The 19,803-nt window shown below is 44.4% G+C and overlaps 1 protein-coding gene across 4 annotated transcripts in view; it reads left to right on the forward strand.

Moving 5' to 3' along the window:
• Window positions 1-19,803, forward strand: part of rev3l (REV3 like, DNA directed polymerase zeta catalytic subunit) — a 104,263-nt gene that overhangs the window by 72,763 nt on the left and 11,697 nt on the right. For 2 of the 4 annotated variants that reach the window (XM_050058110.1, XM_050058113.1), the window contains exons 13-23: window positions 357-4,194; window positions 4,982-5,886; window positions 6,061-6,146; window positions 6,397-6,522; window positions 8,878-9,070; window positions 9,246-9,360; window positions 9,623-9,738; window positions 11,387-11,505; window positions 13,179-13,297; window positions 13,990-14,131; window positions 14,331-14,575. In XM_050058110.1, coding sequence (XP_049914067.1) covers window positions 357-4,194; window positions 4,982-5,886; window positions 6,061-6,146; window positions 6,397-6,522; window positions 8,878-9,070; window positions 9,246-9,360; window positions 9,623-9,738; window positions 11,387-11,505; window positions 13,179-13,297; window positions 13,990-14,131; window positions 14,331-14,575 — 6,004 coding nt within the window. The remainder of the gene's footprint in view (window positions 1-356; window positions 4,195-4,981; window positions 5,887-6,060; window positions 6,147-6,396; window positions 6,523-8,877; window positions 9,071-9,245; window positions 9,361-9,622; window positions 9,739-11,386; window positions 11,506-13,178; window positions 13,298-13,989; window positions 14,132-14,330; window positions 14,576-19,803) is intronic. The other 2 variants (XM_050058111.1, XM_050058114.1) reach the window with 1 other exon arrangement.

Raw genomic sequence — 19,803 nt, forward strand, 5'->3', positions numbered from 1 at the left:
GGCCGCTTGCACTGTTTGAATGTTTAGGAAGGAGGTGTTCTTGGACTGAAATGGTGACACAGATGTGCCATGGGAATTTCAAAATAAAGGTGATGATATTTATCGATATTTCGGTTGGCATTGATGATATTGGAGTGTTGATCATTGAATTAATATGTTGATCCAGATTGTTACACCCCTACGTGGAACTACTTTTTGCCTAAGGATGATTTGTGAATATGGCCCCAGGTCCTTTAAAAGAGTTTTTACAAGGCCGTATTTAACGTTATTTGAAAAGAAACGAGTAGACGTTTGAAAATTAAAGATCTGCACTATTTTTTACTCTTATTCACGTGCCTCTTCTTTTGTGTCCCTAGATTCATCGTTAACAGACAGTGGCTCCAGGTCCCAGTCTTCTGTCATAGTCACAGAGAAGATGCTCGGGAAAAGGAATCCCTTCTCTGGGGAGACGGTTCATCTGGAGCCACCCTCCTCAGCTAAGATCCTTCTTGAGTGCAAGCACCCCGAGCACAGACCAGTTCATGTGCTGGACACGGAGCAACCACTTGACAAGCACTTTCAATCCAAGAGCAGCCAGGACAGCAGCAGTGAATGTTCAACAGGGTTTAAGTTTAATAAAGAGATCCCCTACATCCCACCAGTCAAACATCCCATCCCCTGTAAGTTACCCAGTCACCCTGAGGTGTCTCCCATCTGCGTAGACAAGCAGGACATACGACCCCTGTACACCTATGACAAGAAAACCTCCAGAGCTTTGGATAAGACAGACCTAGACGGTTTTCCATTTGGTCACGGAAAGGTCACCAAAAATGGGAAAAAGTACGGCAGCATAAAGAATGTAGAAACGAACTGTCTGTCCATTCTTAAGAACCACAGGACCTTCTCTCTCTGTTACTCTGAGCTGAGAAACTGCTCGGCTAAGACAGAGCTGGAGCTCAGCCAGAAGGACAGTAAAAGCCCCATCCTGAGAAACATCTCCTCAGCCCAGTCACCTTTGGTGGAGGACGAGTTTCTTGATCCTCAGGGGGAAGAAATGGACCAGGACAGTGAGGAAGGAGATGTTGGTGAACTCAAAATCAGGTACGAAGACTATCAGGAAAATAAGACTGAGAGGACTATAGTTGCCCAGCAGGAAGCACACTACAAGTTCTTTCCTAGTGTTATCCTCTCCAACTGCCTCAGTAGGAAGAAAGCTGGGAGCAAAAAGCTGGCTGATCCCTGCAGCAAGCTTGAACAGGTGCAGCCTCGCAGATCGAGGCTAAAAGTGTATAAAAAGAGGTTAGGAATGGCAGGACAGAGGAACAAATTAAACATAATTGAAAGCTCTACCTCTGACAGCCAGGACAGCACTGGCCTCACCTCAACCACACCTGCTTGTCCAGTGACTTCAGACGCAGAGATGCCAGTTGTGGAGGATAAGTCGGTAAAAGAGGCTGAGCCAATTAAAGATGAGCCAGTCATTAAGACAGAGCCAATCGCAAAGGAGGAGCCAGAAAGTGAGGCGATGTCTTTAAATGAACAGACAGAACCAGTTTTAGAGCCCTCTGTCATCACAGTTTCCAGTTTTTCTGAAGAAGCTAAAGACTCAGTGGTGGATCGGTTAAGCCCGTTACACGATGACTTGTCTGCTAAAGTCACCTGTACTAAATCTTCAGCACTGCCTGGTAGTAAATACACCCTGAGGGCCAAAAGGAAGATGATCTATGACAGTGAGGATGGAGAATACTCAGGTGCCACTCGGTCTAAAAACTCAGCCTCTGTCAAAGAACGGCTCAAGGACACCAATGTCACCAGTGGGCAGGAAGTAAAGTGCCAGAAACGGCGCAAGAAAGAACCCCCTATCATCATCAAGTACATTATTATCAACAGGTTCAAAGGACAGAAGAACATGCTGGTGAAGATGTCCAAAGTGAATGCAGAGGAGCAGATGGTCTTGCTGACACCAGACAAGCTAGAGCAGTACAATAAACTAGCCCCTCTTAAGGATTTCTGGCCCAAGGTGCCAGAATCCACTGCTGTCAAGTTTCCCATCACTGAGCCAAAGGCCAAAAAGCACCCCAAAAGAAAGGCGAAGGTCAACTCCACAAACAAGAAAACAGTCAGCAACTCCTCCAAACCTCGGGTTAGACAGGGTGAAAGGGTCAAAAGGACTAAAGGTTGTCAGAGGGGCCCAATTCTACCCTCTCTGCCACCACCTCGGCCATGTTACTGTGAGCTAGTAGATGACCATGACATTGAGTATACTGATGTCATGGTAGAGCTGGGCTACCTTTCTGATAGATCCCCAAGCCCTACAAACTCCACACCCCCTCGTTGTTGGTCCCCAAGTGACCCTTTTATGGACACCAGGAGTTCAGAACAGCTGATAAATCCACTCAGTGACCCATGTCTTAGTTCCGCTTTTCACACGCCACGCACAGTGTCTTCAGCCAAAGGAGCACGAAGTAAGTGTCAAACTGCCAAACCTAAGAAATCCACAGAGACTAAAAAGAAAGTAAGCAAGTCTGTCACTAAGCCTCAGAAGGAAGAGGAACCTAAGAAACAGAAATCAAGGCAAAAGAGTGATGCTGCAACAAAGCAAAAGAAGAAAGCTAAAGATACAGCTGAAGGCACCACCAGCAGTTCTACAACCACCACAAGACCTAGAAAGTCTCGCAAGAAGAAGACGGAGGAACCCAAAAGCCATGACTCAAGTAAAAACAGCTCTCAGCTCCTTTTTCCAGAAGATGAGCTACCTCCTTCTGAGAGTTCCTCTCAAGACGTTCCTCCATTTCAGCAGCCTGTGAGCACAGATGGCAACAGCCAGGGCAGTTCCCAGCCAGCATCTAAATCAGACTCTAACTCAGTAGCCCAGTCTATTGAACCAAAGGTTGAAGACTGTGAGACTTCCATCATGGAAGTCAACCAAAGCTTTTCAGCACTGGCTCAGATGAAGCAGCAAGGTTGCCAGACCACTGTAGTAAAGGCAGAGGCTTCACAAGAGGAGTGCATGGCTCCTCCACCTCCTCTGGCTGGTAGACCCTTACCGGAAGACTCCCAGCGAGCAGCAGCCTCCCCTCACTTAGGCCCTAAAAACGGAGAGATCCCCACTCTCTCTGAGACCCCCTCTGGCTTGGCTGTCCTCAAGCAGCTTCTCCAGAAGAGGCAGCAGGGACAGGCCCTTCCTCTACAAGTGGTTGGTACAGACAGCCACTCCACTGCCATAACTCAGGCCACAGCACTACTAGATCCCACAACTAAACCAGCTAAATCCAGAAGAGCTCCCTCCACTACTCAAAGGAAACCCAGGACCCCAAAATCTACCACTCCCAAGGATAAAAAGCCCAGAATCAGGAAAGGCAAGGCAAACAGCACTCAGCCAGATCTATCAGTGAAGCAAGAGGACTGCATGTCAGATGACTGCCCCATCTTTCTGTCAGACCCAGGCCTGGACAGCTGCACCTTTATAGAGGATAGCTTGTCACCTGAACTCCCGCACAACTATACCTTTGATATAAATGCCATTGATCAGACAGAGTTCTCAAGCCCATACAGCGGCAGTCAGTTTGTCCTGACTGATAAGAATTTACCACTTAAGTTTCTGAGTGATGTCAGCCAGGAAGCTGTATCTGCTCAGGCACTGAGTTTTGAGAAGAAACCTGATAGGCTATTGGATTCTGGGGAAGAGCTTCAAAGGGGGCAAAAAGTAAGACCTGTCAGCCCTGACCTCTTTGATAGAACTGAGAACCGCGAGTCTGTAACAAATCACCTCACATTCCTCGACTCAGAGAAAATAAAGAGCAGAGAATGGGACTTCTCTGTAGGTAAAGCCCACACACTCAGCCCCTTTCAAGACTTTCACTGTGAGAGAAAAGAGTTACTCTTTTCAGTCTTCGACCCTGTCCAACCTTTGCCTTTAAGCTCTGCGTCATTCGTTGAACATGGGGGCTCCCCGACAGGGGAGCTTCTCGAGGGCATTGATGGACTAACGTCCACCACACCCAGTAGCTCTCCACGTTCCATCAGCTCACTATCCCAGGTGAGGGCAAGCCAGCTGCTGCGGGGAGCAGGAGGCGGAGCCCACGTTCTCAAGCCCCTCATGTCCCCTCCAAGCCGGGAGGAGATCCTCAGCACTCTGCTGGACCTGGAGATGTCAGAGGCCACCTTCCAGGAGCCCTTCTGCAGCAACCCCTCTGATGCACCAGGGAAAGCAATGTAAGACTATACACCAATGGCGCAAACTGATGAAATAATTACTTTTAAGTTATCTTGCATATGAACAAACTGTGTTTGAACTAAGTGTACATAGATGAAAATGTGTCTGAAAAGCCTTTTGTGTAAAAAATGGAGCCTTAGCGATACATCAGCATGGCTGACATTATCGGTCGATTATAGCATCATACATAAAGGTACCCTGAGGATTTTAGACCACTAGTAGTATTATGGAGCTATGTCTCGACAAGTGGGTCTCCATTTTGCTTTTGGCACATGCATGTATATTGACATCCCTTGTAAAAACAAAAGTAGTGAAGGAGAAGACTGCAAGCCTCAGAGAAACAGATGACATGCTGAATGTAAACAGAACTTTTGAGGAAATTGTATAAGGAAAACGCTGGACATGTGTTTTAGTAGTATTGCTTTTACATAGTTTGTCCACTAGTGGGTACTGACAAGTTTATATTTATACTGCAACATGTATTGCTCAATATATATCTGGTTACAGTTCTAAAATAACCAGATTTAGGGGTATCTAGTATAAAATATTAAAATGTCAAAATGGAAATTGATACCTCTATCAGATTTTTTTACAACTCTCAAATATCAATATCAATGTCAGCCTCAAAAATCGAGTACCAGTCGGGCACTAATTAATACTATCCACAGGGCTTTATTTAATAAATCACTTTTTGCATAGTGCTCCATTTATGAGACTGTAATGAATGGCAATAATTAATGAAATATTAATAAGTCATTTAATCAAATTCCCCTGGTTTCTCTCTAGGGAGGTTGGCGGCCGCAAGTTAACTGTTCATACAAGGCTGGCTAAGGAGCTAACGGAGTTCAATGGAGACCTGTCTTTGGAGGGCCTTCATTTCTGGAAGACGGCCTTCTCAGCCATGACGCACCCCGCCAACACTATTACCTCATCTTCCCAAGCCCAGGGAGCTGAGGCCTCAGAGGCAAGTAAAGAGCAGGCCAAGCTTGACCCGTCCTCAGCCAGTGACAAAAAGGTCATCCTTCTGCCCTGCAAAAACCCACCAAGCAGAGAGCGTGTACAGCTGTGGCTGGAAGCCAGGAAACAGTACGAAAGTTTACAAAAAGGGCTGCTGAAGAAGGGGAGGCCTGGGCAGGATGTAGAGGGGGACTCAGAAAGAACTGAGCCGTCAGCTGCTTCCAGCTGTCCTGCAGTGAAGTTTGAGCTGTGTGAGAGACTCTCCAGTGTCAGGACCCAAAGGAGAAAGAAATGCAACCTGTCCTTAATCATACCTCCCCTGAAGAATACAGCCTCTCAGTGTAAATCCACAGAGGTGAGCCCAGTTTCAGATGAATGTGGTGTAGATTTTGAGCAGGAGGGTGGAGAAAAACATGATGATGATGATGATAAAGCCACCTCTCCAGAGTCCCCAGAGCTGCCTCCTTGGCAGCAGTCCTGTCAGCCCAGCCCCTCAGGGCCCGACTGGCTCAGTGAAAACAGACAAATTGAAAATTCTCCAGAACCACTGTCACCTAGGCTCACCAACTCCCTGGAGAGACTAGGGCAGAATCTTAGTCCTTTGCACCTGGATGTTGGAAACAGGGAAGAAGGGAGGACTAGTCCCAAACTCCTTCACAGCACCCCCTTTTTAAGGAGAAGGCGGAGAAGCAAGGAGGATGTGGAGCCAGTGTGCAGCACGCCCATATCTGAGGGTAAGAAAGCAGCTGTTTCATTCTGTCTGTAATCTGTTTCGGTCATCTGTAATTGACATGTGTGCCAGGAATTGATCATGGCTGATTTAATTCTTTGAATTAAGTCTAATTTGGGCAAATCTGTAATAAATATTCATTGTTACTCTGCTCTTCCTGGTCTTATTCCTGCTGCAGAGGATCCCATTTCTCAGAGACTCCAGCAGAGGAGGAGAAGCCAGGCGGACCCACTGAGAAGAGTGTTACTGACCACACAGATGAAGGTCAGACCGCAAGTTTTGATTTTTCAAACCTCTCACCACATCAAAGAGCTTTAATCCCAGTATAGAGCTGTGCATGGAGAATGTCTCATGTACCTGATATTATGCCTCCAGCTTGTTGGCCTGAATCAAGTCAGTCCCTCTTTCACTTCAGCTGTTTGAATTTTGCCTTTATGCCTGTTGTTGTTGATTTGATGTGCCTGTGTTGTCTTATTCATTGAGATGTCTCTCATGTGCTCTTTGTCTTCCACAGAACCAGTTTGCTGCTTTGAATGTGCCAAAGAAAGAAAACTCTCAGATAGAAGGGCCCAGCATAGCCAACTCTTACGGCTTCAAAATCAGCATGCAAAACCTGCAGGATGCCAAAGCTCTGCATGAGGTGAGGCTGCCGCAGCCTTTTCTCACACTCTGTCTGTTTTTGCTCCTTTAGGGTGGAAGACAGGTTATATCAGTCCAATATTTAGTCTTGGAGTGGGATAGCATTTCATTAAATGCACTTATTCAATCAGAATACCTTAGAGTATTATTCAAATGATCTTTGGCTGATCGTTGAAGAGCACAATAAGTCAAAACTTCAGTTTTATGCTTAGCATACACTAAAAGACTTAAGTCTGACACCGTCTTATATCTTAAGACCGTGAGTTTTAAGTTACAGGCTATGAGGTTTTAAAAGACTGGGGATCTTGCAGGGTCACTATTTGCAAGACTGCAACTTGATTTTCCCGTCTTGCTCCCTCTGGAAAATATTACGCCAAACTCCCTTTAAGAAATATATGGCACTTTGAACGATTCTTTCCGTGTCCACAAAAACACACAACTTTAGAAACACAAGATTAAAGGTGTCATATGTCTTCTTGTCAATTCGGCATCAATTCAAAAAAGATAAACTGTATTTGTGTACAAACATTTTGGATTTTGTCGCCTAAACTCCCTACCAGCCTTTGTTGCTTTGCTGTGCTGTTTTAGTGGGAGGAGATGATGGGAATGAGAGATGCACCACTTCTAAAGTTAAGGTGTCTGACTAAAAATAAGTGCTGGTTGAAGGAAATTAAAGGGATAGTGCACCCAAAAATGGAAATTCAGCCATTATCTACTCACCCATATGCCGAGGGAGGCTCAGGTGAAGTTTTAGAGTCCTCACAACACTTTCAGAGATCCGAGGGGAGAGGGGGTAGCAACGCAACTCCACCTAATGGAGGCTTACGGCGCCCCAGATTCAAACGTCCAAAAACACATAATTAAAACCACAAAATATCTCCACACTGCTCGTCCGTAGTGATCCAAGTGTCCTGAAGCCCCGACATAAAAAGTTGTTTGGAATAACGTCTTTTGAACTCTGTTTTTAGCCTCATTGTAGCCTGTAGCTCTAACTGCTTCTCTGTGCACCGCGCTCACATGTGTGCACTAGCGCGAATTTTCATTTTTGGGTGCACTATCCCTTTAAACACTGTCTCTTGTTCACTCCACAACTCCACCAGTTTCTCCTCCTTTTCTACAATAAAAGAAAACCGAGACTTGTTCACGTTCTTCTCTGGAGTCCCCTTCATGTTTACCGCTTACCCGGTTTGCTGCTTCCTGTTTGGTGCTGAGAAAGCGCAGCTATTGGTTGTTGATAATGTTCAAGAAATTGAGCTTCACTATTTGCATGAGCCAAGACTAAAAACTTACTACAATATTGAGCATGTTTGATGTTGTTGAAACGAGCTTTATGACCACCTTACACCTGACAGTCGAGATTACAGGAGCACTCAACAACTGAGGTAAAACTCTCATAGTTTTATTTTAACTTCGGAAATTTGTCTGCGACAGCGAAGTCGCTTGAAAAGTTGTTTGGTGTAAGGCCGTGATTAGTTGTCACAGAATTACCATTTACTAGCGATAGCTGATACAAGCATTTTGTTCAGCATTTTAAATCATGACACAACAGCCAGTGATGACCAAATATTAAAAGTCTGCTACCTGAATGTTTTCTACAGGGATGCTTTCTGATAAAAGACAATGACAAGGGAAGATGAAAGGTTTGATGTATTAGTTTCAGAGCAAATATTGTGCCAACTGGGAACATAATCCAAAATGTTAGAGGCAATTAGCAGCAAACCATAGCCATATGAGAAATTAAATCCCAGGCATCCCTTTTTGTTTAGAATTATTGTGAAGCTGAACTGTCTGGTGTTGACCTGTGGGACCCGTGGTGGTGCTAAGCTGCACCTGTTTTTTTGTTTTACATCGGAGGGAAAGCTGAGAACTCGTCAGAGAATATGGGAAAACACTGGAGAGAGATTTTGGCAGGATCCAGGGCTCGAGTATCTCTTGAAATGCAAAGTGATATTTAAGTGGCTGTGTTTTACCACTGAATCCCGTCCTCCATGGAGCCTGTACAGTCTATTAGGATTTATTCTTGCCATTTAATGGATGCTCTTATCCAAAGAGACTTGGAGTGAATGCATCAGGAAAATATGCTCCAATTAGTCTGTCACCAAAATAGTAAGCAGTCATTAGCAAAGGGTGAAATATTGAAGGCTACAGTACTCTGGTAATCCTCCTGCAACTAAAAATATCAGAAAAGAGAACTGCAGAGGGAAAAAAAAAAAAAAAAACGTGGGCATGATGTGCTTCTAAAGATGAGTTGAGTTTTCAGCCTTAACAAAGTTCCCACAGGTCAGATGTCTAAAGATTGTGGCTTCAGATTGATTTTTCCTTTTGACACAACATTGCTTTCTGTCTTCCCCCTCAGGTCCAGTACCTAACACTGATGGGCATGGAGCTCCATGCAAGAACCCGTCGTGACCTTGAGCCTGACCCCGAGTTCGACCCCATATGTGCCTTATTCTACTGCCTCAATTCTGATGCTCCCCTGCCGGACGTAGACAGCACTCAGCTGACGGGTGCCATTGTGGTGGACAAAGACCATCAAAGTAGTGACCAAGGTGAAAACTCACTTTATTATTGCGCTGCTGAAAAGGAGGATATTTGTACTAAGATGTTTCCATGTGTAGCATTATTCAAGTGTAAGGGGGCAGCGTTGTGTAAGTGGGTTGTGTAGATCGTCACACAATCAGTGCCAAGATGTGCAGGCTGATGAATCTGTTTAAATGCCTTCAGCAGGTCACAGAGGAACAGCGCCCCTGCTGGTCAGATCGGGCGTCTCTGGGCTGCAGGTGATATACGCCACTGATGAGAAGGCGCTGTTTCAGGAGCTGATCACCATCATGAGGAGGTGTGTATGTGTGGCCAAGCAGGAAGTTTAGCACAGTTCCTTCATATACTGTTTTATTAACAGCAAATATGCAGTTGTGGTGACAGAGCGTCACTCTCTGAGGCAGAATTTTGAGTTCAATTTACTTTCTTCCTTCTTAAATTTATCAAACAGTCTATGCTCATAACTAGAGGCAAAGAAGGAGAACAATATTGATTTTTTTAAAGCATTATTTTGGGTATGAAACACTATCCCCGGCTCCAACATGGCTGTGTTCTGTCAGGTTTGACCCAGACATCCTGCTGGGGTACGAGGTGCAGATGCATTCCTGGGGCTACCTCCTCCAACGGGCCGCGGCGCTCGGAGTGGACTTGTGTCAACAGTTGTCACGAATGCCAGGTAGGGCTGAGTCACCACAGCTGAGATGTTATTCCTCTAATAGTTAATGTGCAAGTGTAGGAAAGCAATCAGAGTTCAAAGCAGATCTTTTGTAGGGACAAATATTGACTCGTCTGGATAGACAGTTTTTTGGTTGAAAAATGAATTTAATCTTTTCTAAAGATACATTTTGACATTTCAGTGCAACTCTCTGATGTTCAGAAACTCATTTGTGAATTGTGTTGAGTTAAAAAATATTGAGCAGTGGGGACAGTTGAGGATTTGGGGGTACTTTCAGGCACTATAATTGCATTTCATTGTGCAACCCGGTGTTGCAGAATGACAGTAAATGAGCATTGAACTGGATGAAAAGGCACAGCCCCCTCATTTATTTCACTTCACAGTCGTCTTCTGCAGAAAAACACGTTGGTCCCTAAAAAGGTGGAACTTGGTTTAACTTTTGCCACAACACAAAGCAACAGAACACCATTCTACACTGAACTGCGCTGTCTAATCACATGTGCACATACCTGATAGATGGAATTAGTAAAGTAAACAGCATCAATTTACCTTTTACCTCTCTTTACTTGTAATTATCAGGAAGGAGGTAAATTATTTGTTGCTGTTATAATTCTCCAGTGTTGTAAATATGTCTAATACTTTATTCAGTGATAGTATAACCTCGTAAAACCTAGTAAACCTTGAACATCTGTTACTCAAACTAGGCTTCATCTTTGTGGTACCTGAAGCAACTTGCCCCACACAAACTCAGCAGCTTGTGTTGTTTTAACACAAGGGGCTGTGTTATTTTCTTTCTGAACATCATGCAACAGAATATTTAAACTGAGCACTCCTGTGAAAACACCTCCATACTTACTGGGACGTTGAAGAAAGCAGGGATGTGTGGCAAAGGAATGTCAAATAGCTTCCAGATTGAATGTAATCGCACAGATGTTTGTTAAAGAGTACTAGATAACTGCAATGTGTGACTACTTATGTATATCCAATAGTTTTCTATGAGAAAGAAGAAGTTCTTCGCTATGTATGAGCTCACTGTTTACTGTCCCACACAGCACATCCCATCTGGTGGTTGACTAAGTTCCTCTCTTTAAAGGAGGCTGTGCCACATCTAGGCAAATCCATAAATTGACAGTGGCACACAGGATTTTGCAGGAGTAATTATTAGTCAATTATTAAATGTGACAGTTTGAGTGTGGCTGCTGAAAGTCAGGAAGTCCTAAGAGTGAAGGTGTGTGAGTGCACTTTTATTTTCTTCTCTGGCAAGCGTTTGTTTTTAGCAATCCCTTATTACAGTCTGAAGGAAGTCATTAAATTCAGGTCAAGAGAAAGTGGGTGTGTGTGTGTGTGTGTGTGTGAGTGTGTTTGTGCATGTACACGCTGTAGGTACTGTAAGTACAAACACGTGTGGCTTGTGTGTGTGTAAATGTGCACGAGAGCACAGATGTACGGGTGAAGCACCTGTGTTTGTGTGTAAATCTGAGGTGTTTGGGTGTTTCCCTGTGTGTGTGTGTGTGTGTGTGTGTGAGAGAGAGAGGAAGAGTGTGTGTGTGTGTGTGTGTGTGTGTAGTAGTAGCTGAGTGGAGAGCCTCTGGCAGCTCCCCTCCTCCTCTGTAATTGGCTGTCTGTCTGGCTCTGTGCGTGTCCTCAGGTGACTCCAAAGAGAACCGCTTCGCTGCAGACAGGGATGAGTACGGAGCCGACACCATGACTGAGATCAACATCATCGGACGCATCACCCTCAACTTGTGGAGGGTGATGAAGACTGAGGCAGGTGTCCCGGCATGACCTCCAGCCCCTCCCACACGCGCTTAATGTTTTAGCTTGTGACCTTCTTTCTCTCTTTTTCTCCTCTTTCCTTTCAGGCAGGACGCTCACCAGTGTTAGATTTATTCCTGCTCCAGAGGGCACTTGTGCCACTTGATCTTTTAAAATCGAGTTTTATGTAGTCCTTTTATTGAACTATGAACTATAAAATATATTTTGCATATTGGCAAAAGAATACCCAACATGTATTACTAACATTAGTTTTCATTTCTTGTACGTTGCCTCATCCTCCACATATTCAGTTAGGTTTTTTTTTGTTTACCCTGTGGGTCGCTCTGGTTGTCATTGTCCACTGATGTCTGCATGATGCAGGCTGTGAGTTCAGTTGCTTTCTGATCAGAAATGCCATTTATTCTCACTCAGAACACACAAAGTATCCCGTGGTCACATGCTACGGCACCAGTAGTTAAAGGGGAACACTGCCTAAATTAAGAGTTCCACTATGTTATTTCCACGGCCCTGGAAAGTTTAATCTATATTTGTGAACATGAGCTACTCTCTCCCAAAACCAGAAACCACAGAAGTAAGTCTCAAACTTGTGATGTCATCAAGTATAAAGTCTGGTGCTGCTCTATAGACAATGAATGGGAGCCTGATTTTGTGGACCCACAGAATGTTTTGTTTCTGTTTTATACCCAGATGAGCTATTGTAGTGACTGAAAATGTACCCATATACTCAAATCATTTCCCTGGGAGCTCTGTGTGTCATCTAGAACATCTTTCCTACTTCGCTGTCCATGGAGCAGCTCCAGACTTTATACTTGATGGCATCACAAATTTGAGTTTAGGACTCTAGTTTTAGGATTTGGGAGAGTTGATCATGTTTACTGATATCTTTGGACTGTCTTAGATCATAGAAGTAACATGTAAGAATTTTGAAAACGGGCATAGCTCCCCTATAAGTTCAATTTGGGGGAATTTCACCTAATTTCACAGACTCTTAATGAAACTTAAGAGGCATTATCTTTAATCAATTCCTGGCCCCGCGAGTCATCAGCTGGGGTTTTGGGCCCCTCAAAGAGTCTTAAAAAGTAATAAGGGATATGAGGAAATAAGTACACTTCATATTTCTGTTACACCAAACTAAGTATTTGTTTATTTTTTTAATTCTGGATACTGTGGCCCCCTCAGGTGTCTAAAAATTCTTCAAATGAAAGTCCAAGAAGGTCAAACTGTTCACAACTCCTGTCTATACAAAGGCCATAACCTGTGATTTGTGGTCACAAGGACACACTTTAGTAAAGGGTCGCAAGCTGAAAAAAAACACAGGAGCCACTGTCATAAAAGATTCAGTGTTATGGTTTGCACAAGGTAACTTGTACGCCTTGTACGACTATACCACCTGCTGTCACACATTATTGTATTAAGTGGCTTTTCAGTGTGTTCACCCCTTCAGAGCCTTTTAATTTGATTGAAACATCAACAAAATCAAAATGTGACGTCTCCACATTCCCTCCAGCAGCATACCTGGGTGCCAGTTTGTTTAGACCTTTGTTTTGGCATGATGAAAAAGCGAATCAGCAAATCAGGTTTTTAAAGTGTGACTGGCTTGATAACGATCAATAAATAAAAGTCAAAGAAGTGGTCTAAGATCATGTTTTTATTTTTCCCTCCAGGCGGCGTTGAACAACTACACTTTTGAGAACGTGGCCTTCCATGTCCTGCACCAGCGCTTCCCCCTGTACAGCCCCCGAACACTGTCTGACTGGTTTGACCACAACACCGACCTCTACAGGTTTGTGCCGAAACAAAACACACTTCATCAGAAATGTGAACACTGACTAATTTAAGGTGTTTTATTTTGACGTTTTGATGTTTGCAAAACCACACAGCTCAATGTCTGTCGATTTGTATTTGAATAAGAACAACCTGTGACTTGATCAGTACTTTGAATAGAATGTTGAGTGCCTGCTATGGCCAATTCATAGTTTCCGCATCCACGTGTAGCCCATTTTTTGTGCCCATGTGGACTGTATGCATAACAATCATGCCGACTGAGCATGCTGCGATCTCCTGTTCCACACCCCAGTCCAAAACACTGTGGTCCAGTCAGCCACAGCCGCTTCACCACAGTGAAGTTAGTCAGATATTCAACAGACATTCACTGCACTCCCTGCAGCATCTTAGTAGTTTCACTTTCACCCGATGTCAGCAGTAGGAGGACAGTAAGCTCACCTCCCAGCCCTCTTGTTTACTGCTGGGGGCTTACGCAGACCCTCAGTGGTACACTGAATAAAATCATGTACACGTCTGCATGACCGCAGCTGTCCGTCGATGCCCGAGCATTAACTCATTAAGTTTGTATGCTTTACTGTTCCTTTGTGAAGCACTTTGTGAAGCTGTGGTCAGTTAAAAACATTGTATTTTAATGATAATGCTATGGTGTGTGTGTGTGTGTGTGTGTGTGTGTGTGTGTGTGTGTGTTAGGTGGAAGATGGTGGACCACTACGTGAGCCGTGTGCGCGGCACCATGCAGCTTCTTCAGCAGAATGACATCATAGGCAGAACCAGCGAGCTGGCCAGACTGTTTGGGATTCAGTTCTTTCACGTTCTGACTAGAGGATCGCAGGTACCAACACACACATCACATATTTCACACCCTCTGATTGGTCTACAGCAGTCTGTGCTGTAGCCTTAAAGCTATCAGAGGGTTATTAATGGTTACACTGGTGACCCTGGCCCATGTACTGGTAATGTTGATCAGTGAGAGTTTAAAGGATCCAAGTAGTAACTATGTATGTGTCGTGTTCTTCCTGTCTCTCCTACAGTACCGCGTTGAGTCCATGATGCTGCGTGTGGCCAAGCCCTTGAACTACATCCCTGTTACACCCAGCATCCAGCAGCGAGCCCAGCAGAGGGCACCACAGTGCATTCCCCTGGTGATGGAGCCCGAGTCACGCTTCTACAGCAACTCAGTGGTCGTACTGGACTTCCAGTCGCTTTATCCCTCCATCGTCATCGCCTACAACTACTGCTTCTCCACCTGCCTCGGCCACGTGGACAGCCTGGGAACGTAAGAACATGACAGACCCACACACCCACAGCGTGCGCTCCAACTTGCTTAGGTTGCATGTCTGCCAGGAAAGTCTCCTTCCAGTGCTGCCTTCCTTCCCTCATTATTTTTAATGGAACAGACACGCTGAGAGCTCTGCATGATGTTCACAGCTCAGAGCAGAGAGCGCTGCAAGTTAGGATACATTTCAGTTTTTTCACCAGGATTACTGTAGTTGCATAGCAACAGCAGGAGCCATGAACACTTTTTTTCCAACATTCATATGTCTACTACTCCAAGGTAAAAGAAAAAAGAGTCATGCCTGGCAGACAGAAACTGGCTTCATGCTCCTCATTCTCAGCAGACATAAAGTGGCAAATTAGCTGCAGGGGTAGTTGGAAATTTCACAATATCCAAATCAGAGCAGGAAATGTGCTGGATTTTTTAAAAGTAACATAACCATTTTATACAACACAGTTAGTTGTGTTGCATATAATTATTACACATTTCATCAACTGTTTCCTACATTCAAATAGATAACCTGAAATGATGCTAAAACAGATACAAGCTACATTGGGACTGAAACAGGGTTCTCTGCACATCTTCCAACAATATGCGGCTGAATCAAGTGCCTCTCAGCTTAAGGAGAGAGAACATCAAGAGAAAAGAAAGGACTTGAGCACAATGATCAATTTAAAGCTTTTTACAGACAGACGTTCCAACATCTCTGTGTCCTAGTCTGAGTCAGAGAGGACTAGGGCTGTACCCAAATATTTGGATATTCGAATATTCGTTTCTATGGGTAGGTATTTGTTATGAAAATTTGGTTTTCGATATTCGTTTTTTTATTTACTTTTTTTTTTTAACATATTTTTTTGGTGCTAAATGTAGTCTTTTTGTTGTTGATGAATGTAGGTCATCAATAAAAATCAAAACTTTTAAATTGCATTGTTAAAAATGTGAAAATATAGTATAGCCTATAACTGAGCTTGATCCGTCTGAGGCTGTGGATCAATGCCAAGTTTTACCACTTTATCACTATTCCCTCTAACTTGTAGCTGTTTTTTCGTTATCTTTGAATTTAATATGAATTATGGAACCGTTTTTGTCAACGTTTGTTTCCCCCGTTTTGTACAATCAATTATTGTTTAAAGTTTCAACAAGTTTCTTTTGGAGTGCGTGACACAAGTGTGTTTTGAAAACGGCTGCGGACTGTCACCTGCTCAACGCATCAGTACCTTCGGATGCCATGACAGTAATAGATTATAGATTAATAGATTACAATAATAATGTCAAAATATCATTTACAGACCGATTTAACAGACGATCACAGCTGTCCGACCCGCAGGTCCATTTGCGGGTCCCGCGGGTTACGGGTCGACCCGCGCATCACTACTCAGCTCAGTCTATAAGGCTGTACACAACAGTAAGGCTATAGACATTATATTCTATTCGGCTCTACAGTGCACGGCACTGCTGATTAACCATTTTATTGCAGCACAGTGTCTGCCAGCAACCAATTACTTGCAGAGGCTTCCTACAACTTGTTTCAACGGTTCCGAATTAATCAGAAGACAAATTAAACAGGATGACTAGCCAATGTGAAAATCAAAAGAAAGCATAGAATAATGTACTGAAGGAGACTGTTGTGCCATCACATTTTATATTATAATATTCGAATATTCATTATAAATTCTGCCAAAGGTCCGAATGTTAAAAAATGGTATTCGGGACAGCCCTAGTTGAAGGACAGTTACTTTAATTTCACAGATAAGAAACAATAAATTGTGAAGATGGCAAAGCCTCCACAAAATTGCATTTTAAGTCTTGGGTGGGATTTATCCTGGCTTCATATGAGCAGAGGAAATCTCCGCTCATTACTAGGCTAATTTACACAATGTAAAATGCCATAGGCTTGTGCTAATAATGTTAGCATGTTTTTGTTTGGAAAACGTGTTAAGTATAAGACAGTTGTTTTGTCAGTGAACCTTGTGAGCTGTAATGGAGCCAAATTATGTACCGTTACCTTTGTTAAATGTTGCTGTTGTCCCTGGCGGTCAATAGAGGAAATGTCAGCTAGCCACTAAGCTAATTTATACAATGTAAAATGCCTTCGGTGCGTGCTAATAACATTAGCATGGGGGATTTGTGGGGGAAACGTGTCCAGATAAAGACAAGTGCTTAGTCAGTGAATGCTGTGAGTTATAGTGAAGACATTTGTGTTCTTGTGTTTGTCTCTTTTAAGCCATGTTTAATGTGTGTTTTGAATCAACTAAACTTGACAGAAACCCCACTGCTGACCAGTGTTTTGCAGAGTGACACAGACACACCACCACACAAGTATAAGTGTTCACAACGGCGTAGGCCATGTGTGTAGGCTCAGCATAGAGCTGATGCACAATTAAGCAGATAAAATAATGAAGTGATGACATTTTATATCCTAAAGGTCAAAGGTCAGCTTCACTTTGACATCATAATGTTCTGCAGAAAACACTTTTCTGGCCATCATTCAACGTCATACCTCAGGAACAGAAGGGGAGACATTTAGTCTGATACTTAATTGCTGACACTCATCATCTGTGCCCACCTCCAGACTCTGCTGTATAGATCATCTGTGCTGTCGGGGAACAATGAGTGTGAAGCATCATGTTTTCACAGACATGGATGTAAACTGTGCATGGAGACAAACAAACATAAAGCGGTAATTCCAATTATAATTATTTTATTATTATTCTACTAAAGTTATGGCTTGGAACAGCTGGGGGTTCAGTGCCAGGAGAAGCCAGGAATCAGTAGATGCCTTGCTTAACCTGCTGAGCCCAGCTGCTCCATGACCTAACCTGCATGTCTTCAAGTGCTGGGCGAACCGGAGCATCCCGGAGAAGACCCAACCTAACTAAGTGGAGAACATGCAAACTCCACACAGAAAGGCAGCAGCCAGATGGATTTGAGCCATTGAGTGCGTTTGCACTTAGGTTTTTAAATGCACAAGTTGAAAATGCACATAGCAAAACCTGAGTGGAAAAGCAGAGACTTGACCTTTCTCTAAGCCCCGCCCCTTTGTGATGGTCCGACAAGCTGTTGGAGTAAGCATATTGAACCAGCTGTGTGGCATCGCTGCCAGCACCGGGACCTCCGCCGCCAGACAGGCAGGGATCTCCAGGGGAAGTCAGACAATGCGATTACACACAGCTGGTTGAATATCAGCAAAGTTTCCCTGCTTCCCTTCACGGGTTTCTGTACAGCAGGGTCGGTCTTCACTTCGCTGTCATAATCAGCATGTGTATACGCGTCCAGGGGCGGGACTTAGCGACAGGTCAATTGTTGCTAATTTGTCCTGTAGGGGTCGCTGTGTTGTCATGGATGTCTTTCAATACATGTTGGAAACGTTCACTTACGCACAGGTGTTGCTCGAGAGGGCAGAGGTCTTCTGACCACAAGCTCAGGCAACCTCAGGTTAGGTGTACGCTGTGGAGTTGAGCGTGGAGGTGGACGTGGCATGAATTTCCCAACACCCAGCTGGGCCGTTCTGGTGAGGAGGTGGAAGACTGGCATATCACTAGACTTGTCTTCAGCCTGAGACGGAGTCCCGTCAGCAGAGACTGGCACGCTACTAGACCTGTCTTCAGCCTGAGACGGGGTCCTGTCAGCAGAGAGTGGGAAGCATGTGTGCCTCGATGGCTGCTGAGGCTCACGCTGGGACTCTGCTTTGCGTTTGTGAAAAGCCTCCACCTTCATGTCACTCAGGGCTTCTGACAGCTTCCTGTTTTCCTCCATTACACGCTGATAACTCGCCTCATACACTGTTTTTTCCCCTTGGAAAGTCATGAGCTGTTTCTTAAGCTCTCTGTTGTCCCACTGACACTTTACTAGCTTTTGGATTGCGTCCTCTGGACGCTGTGCCACGGCGAGCTTTAGCTCCTCGATCTCCTCGCACTGCGTTTCCACGAGTGCTGCTTGGCGCTGCACATGGTTCTCTAGCTGGAAATGCTGCCTGTGTTTATACAGCAGATGGGTGGAGTCAAATCGCTTTTTACTATCTGGGACAAATAGAGGTTTCTGGCTCAGACGCTTCTTGGATGTCACTGTCAGTCTGTTGTTCTCAGTCCTAAGCTCCCTGTTCTGCAGTGTGAGGGACTCGACTTCCTGCCTGAGTGTTTTTACTGTCTGCTCTAATGCGTCTTTTGCAGCCTTCTGGACAGTAATGCTGTGACGCTGCTGTGATGCCTGATGCACAGAGTGCTGCAGCTCTCTTTCTAATTCCTCCTTCTCCTTCAGGATCACCATGTATCTCTTCTCCTCCAGCTTTACATCTTGTTTCATGTTGTCTTTATACCTGTTCTGCAACACCTGTATTTGCTCCAGTTTCTTACTGACCTCTATCAGCCGGTTGCGCGCAGAGTCATAATCCTTCTTGACCTGGTCCAGCTCTGTGCCCACTTTGTTCTGATCCAAAGTCCTGGTTTGGATCTCCTGCTGCTGTTTTTCGATCGTTGTATTCAGCAGACAAATTTCCCTCCGAGCCTTGGACAGGTTCTCAAGGGTGAGGTCTCTCTCACTCTTGAGAACGGTAATCTGGATTTTCATGTCTGTCTGCTCGTCCTTGTTATTTTTAATCTCAGTTTTGAGATCATTTATTATCCAGTCCTGGTCCTTAACGCGCTGCATTGTGTCATCGGCATTCTTTTCCAGTTTTCTCTTGACTGTCTCGCCGATGAGCATGTCACTTCGAAGCTTTGCTATTAAACTGCTCTGTTTAAAAGCTTCATCTTTGTGCGTCTCAATTTCTAATTTTACTTTTTGTACTTGGTACCGATTCACGTCGGTACTACCGAGTACCGATTCACTTAAAATGAAACGGTGCCAAATTTCGGTACCTGAGGTGGAGGCGGAGCGAGAGCGCATGACTTGCACCTCAGACTCAGCAACAATGGCGACAAAAACAATGTGCAGACAAAAGTTAACGTGCAGCACTGTTCCTAAATGTTCTCAATAAAATGTTGAAACTGAGAAGTTTAGACTATGGGTCCGAACGACGCATAGTGCGTCCAAATTCACACCCCTTCTCTGTGGATTTTCTCCGCGACCGTGCGTGAAGCCACGCATATCAGCGGAAACAGCAGAAATGTAGCTTCCCGACAAGGCCAAGCACTTGTCGGTAATCCAATGTTTTCGCAGCGAAAAATTACAATAAAATGATGTATAACAGAGCTTTCATACAGCTTTGCACACACATTACTCTTGGATGG

Source organism: Epinephelus moara, chromosome 12, assembly GCF_006386435.1.
Source record: "Epinephelus moara isolate mb chromosome 12, YSFRI_EMoa_1.0, whole genome shotgun sequence".
Lineage (NCBI taxonomy): Eukaryota > Metazoa > Chordata > Actinopteri > Perciformes > Serranidae > Epinephelus > Epinephelus moara.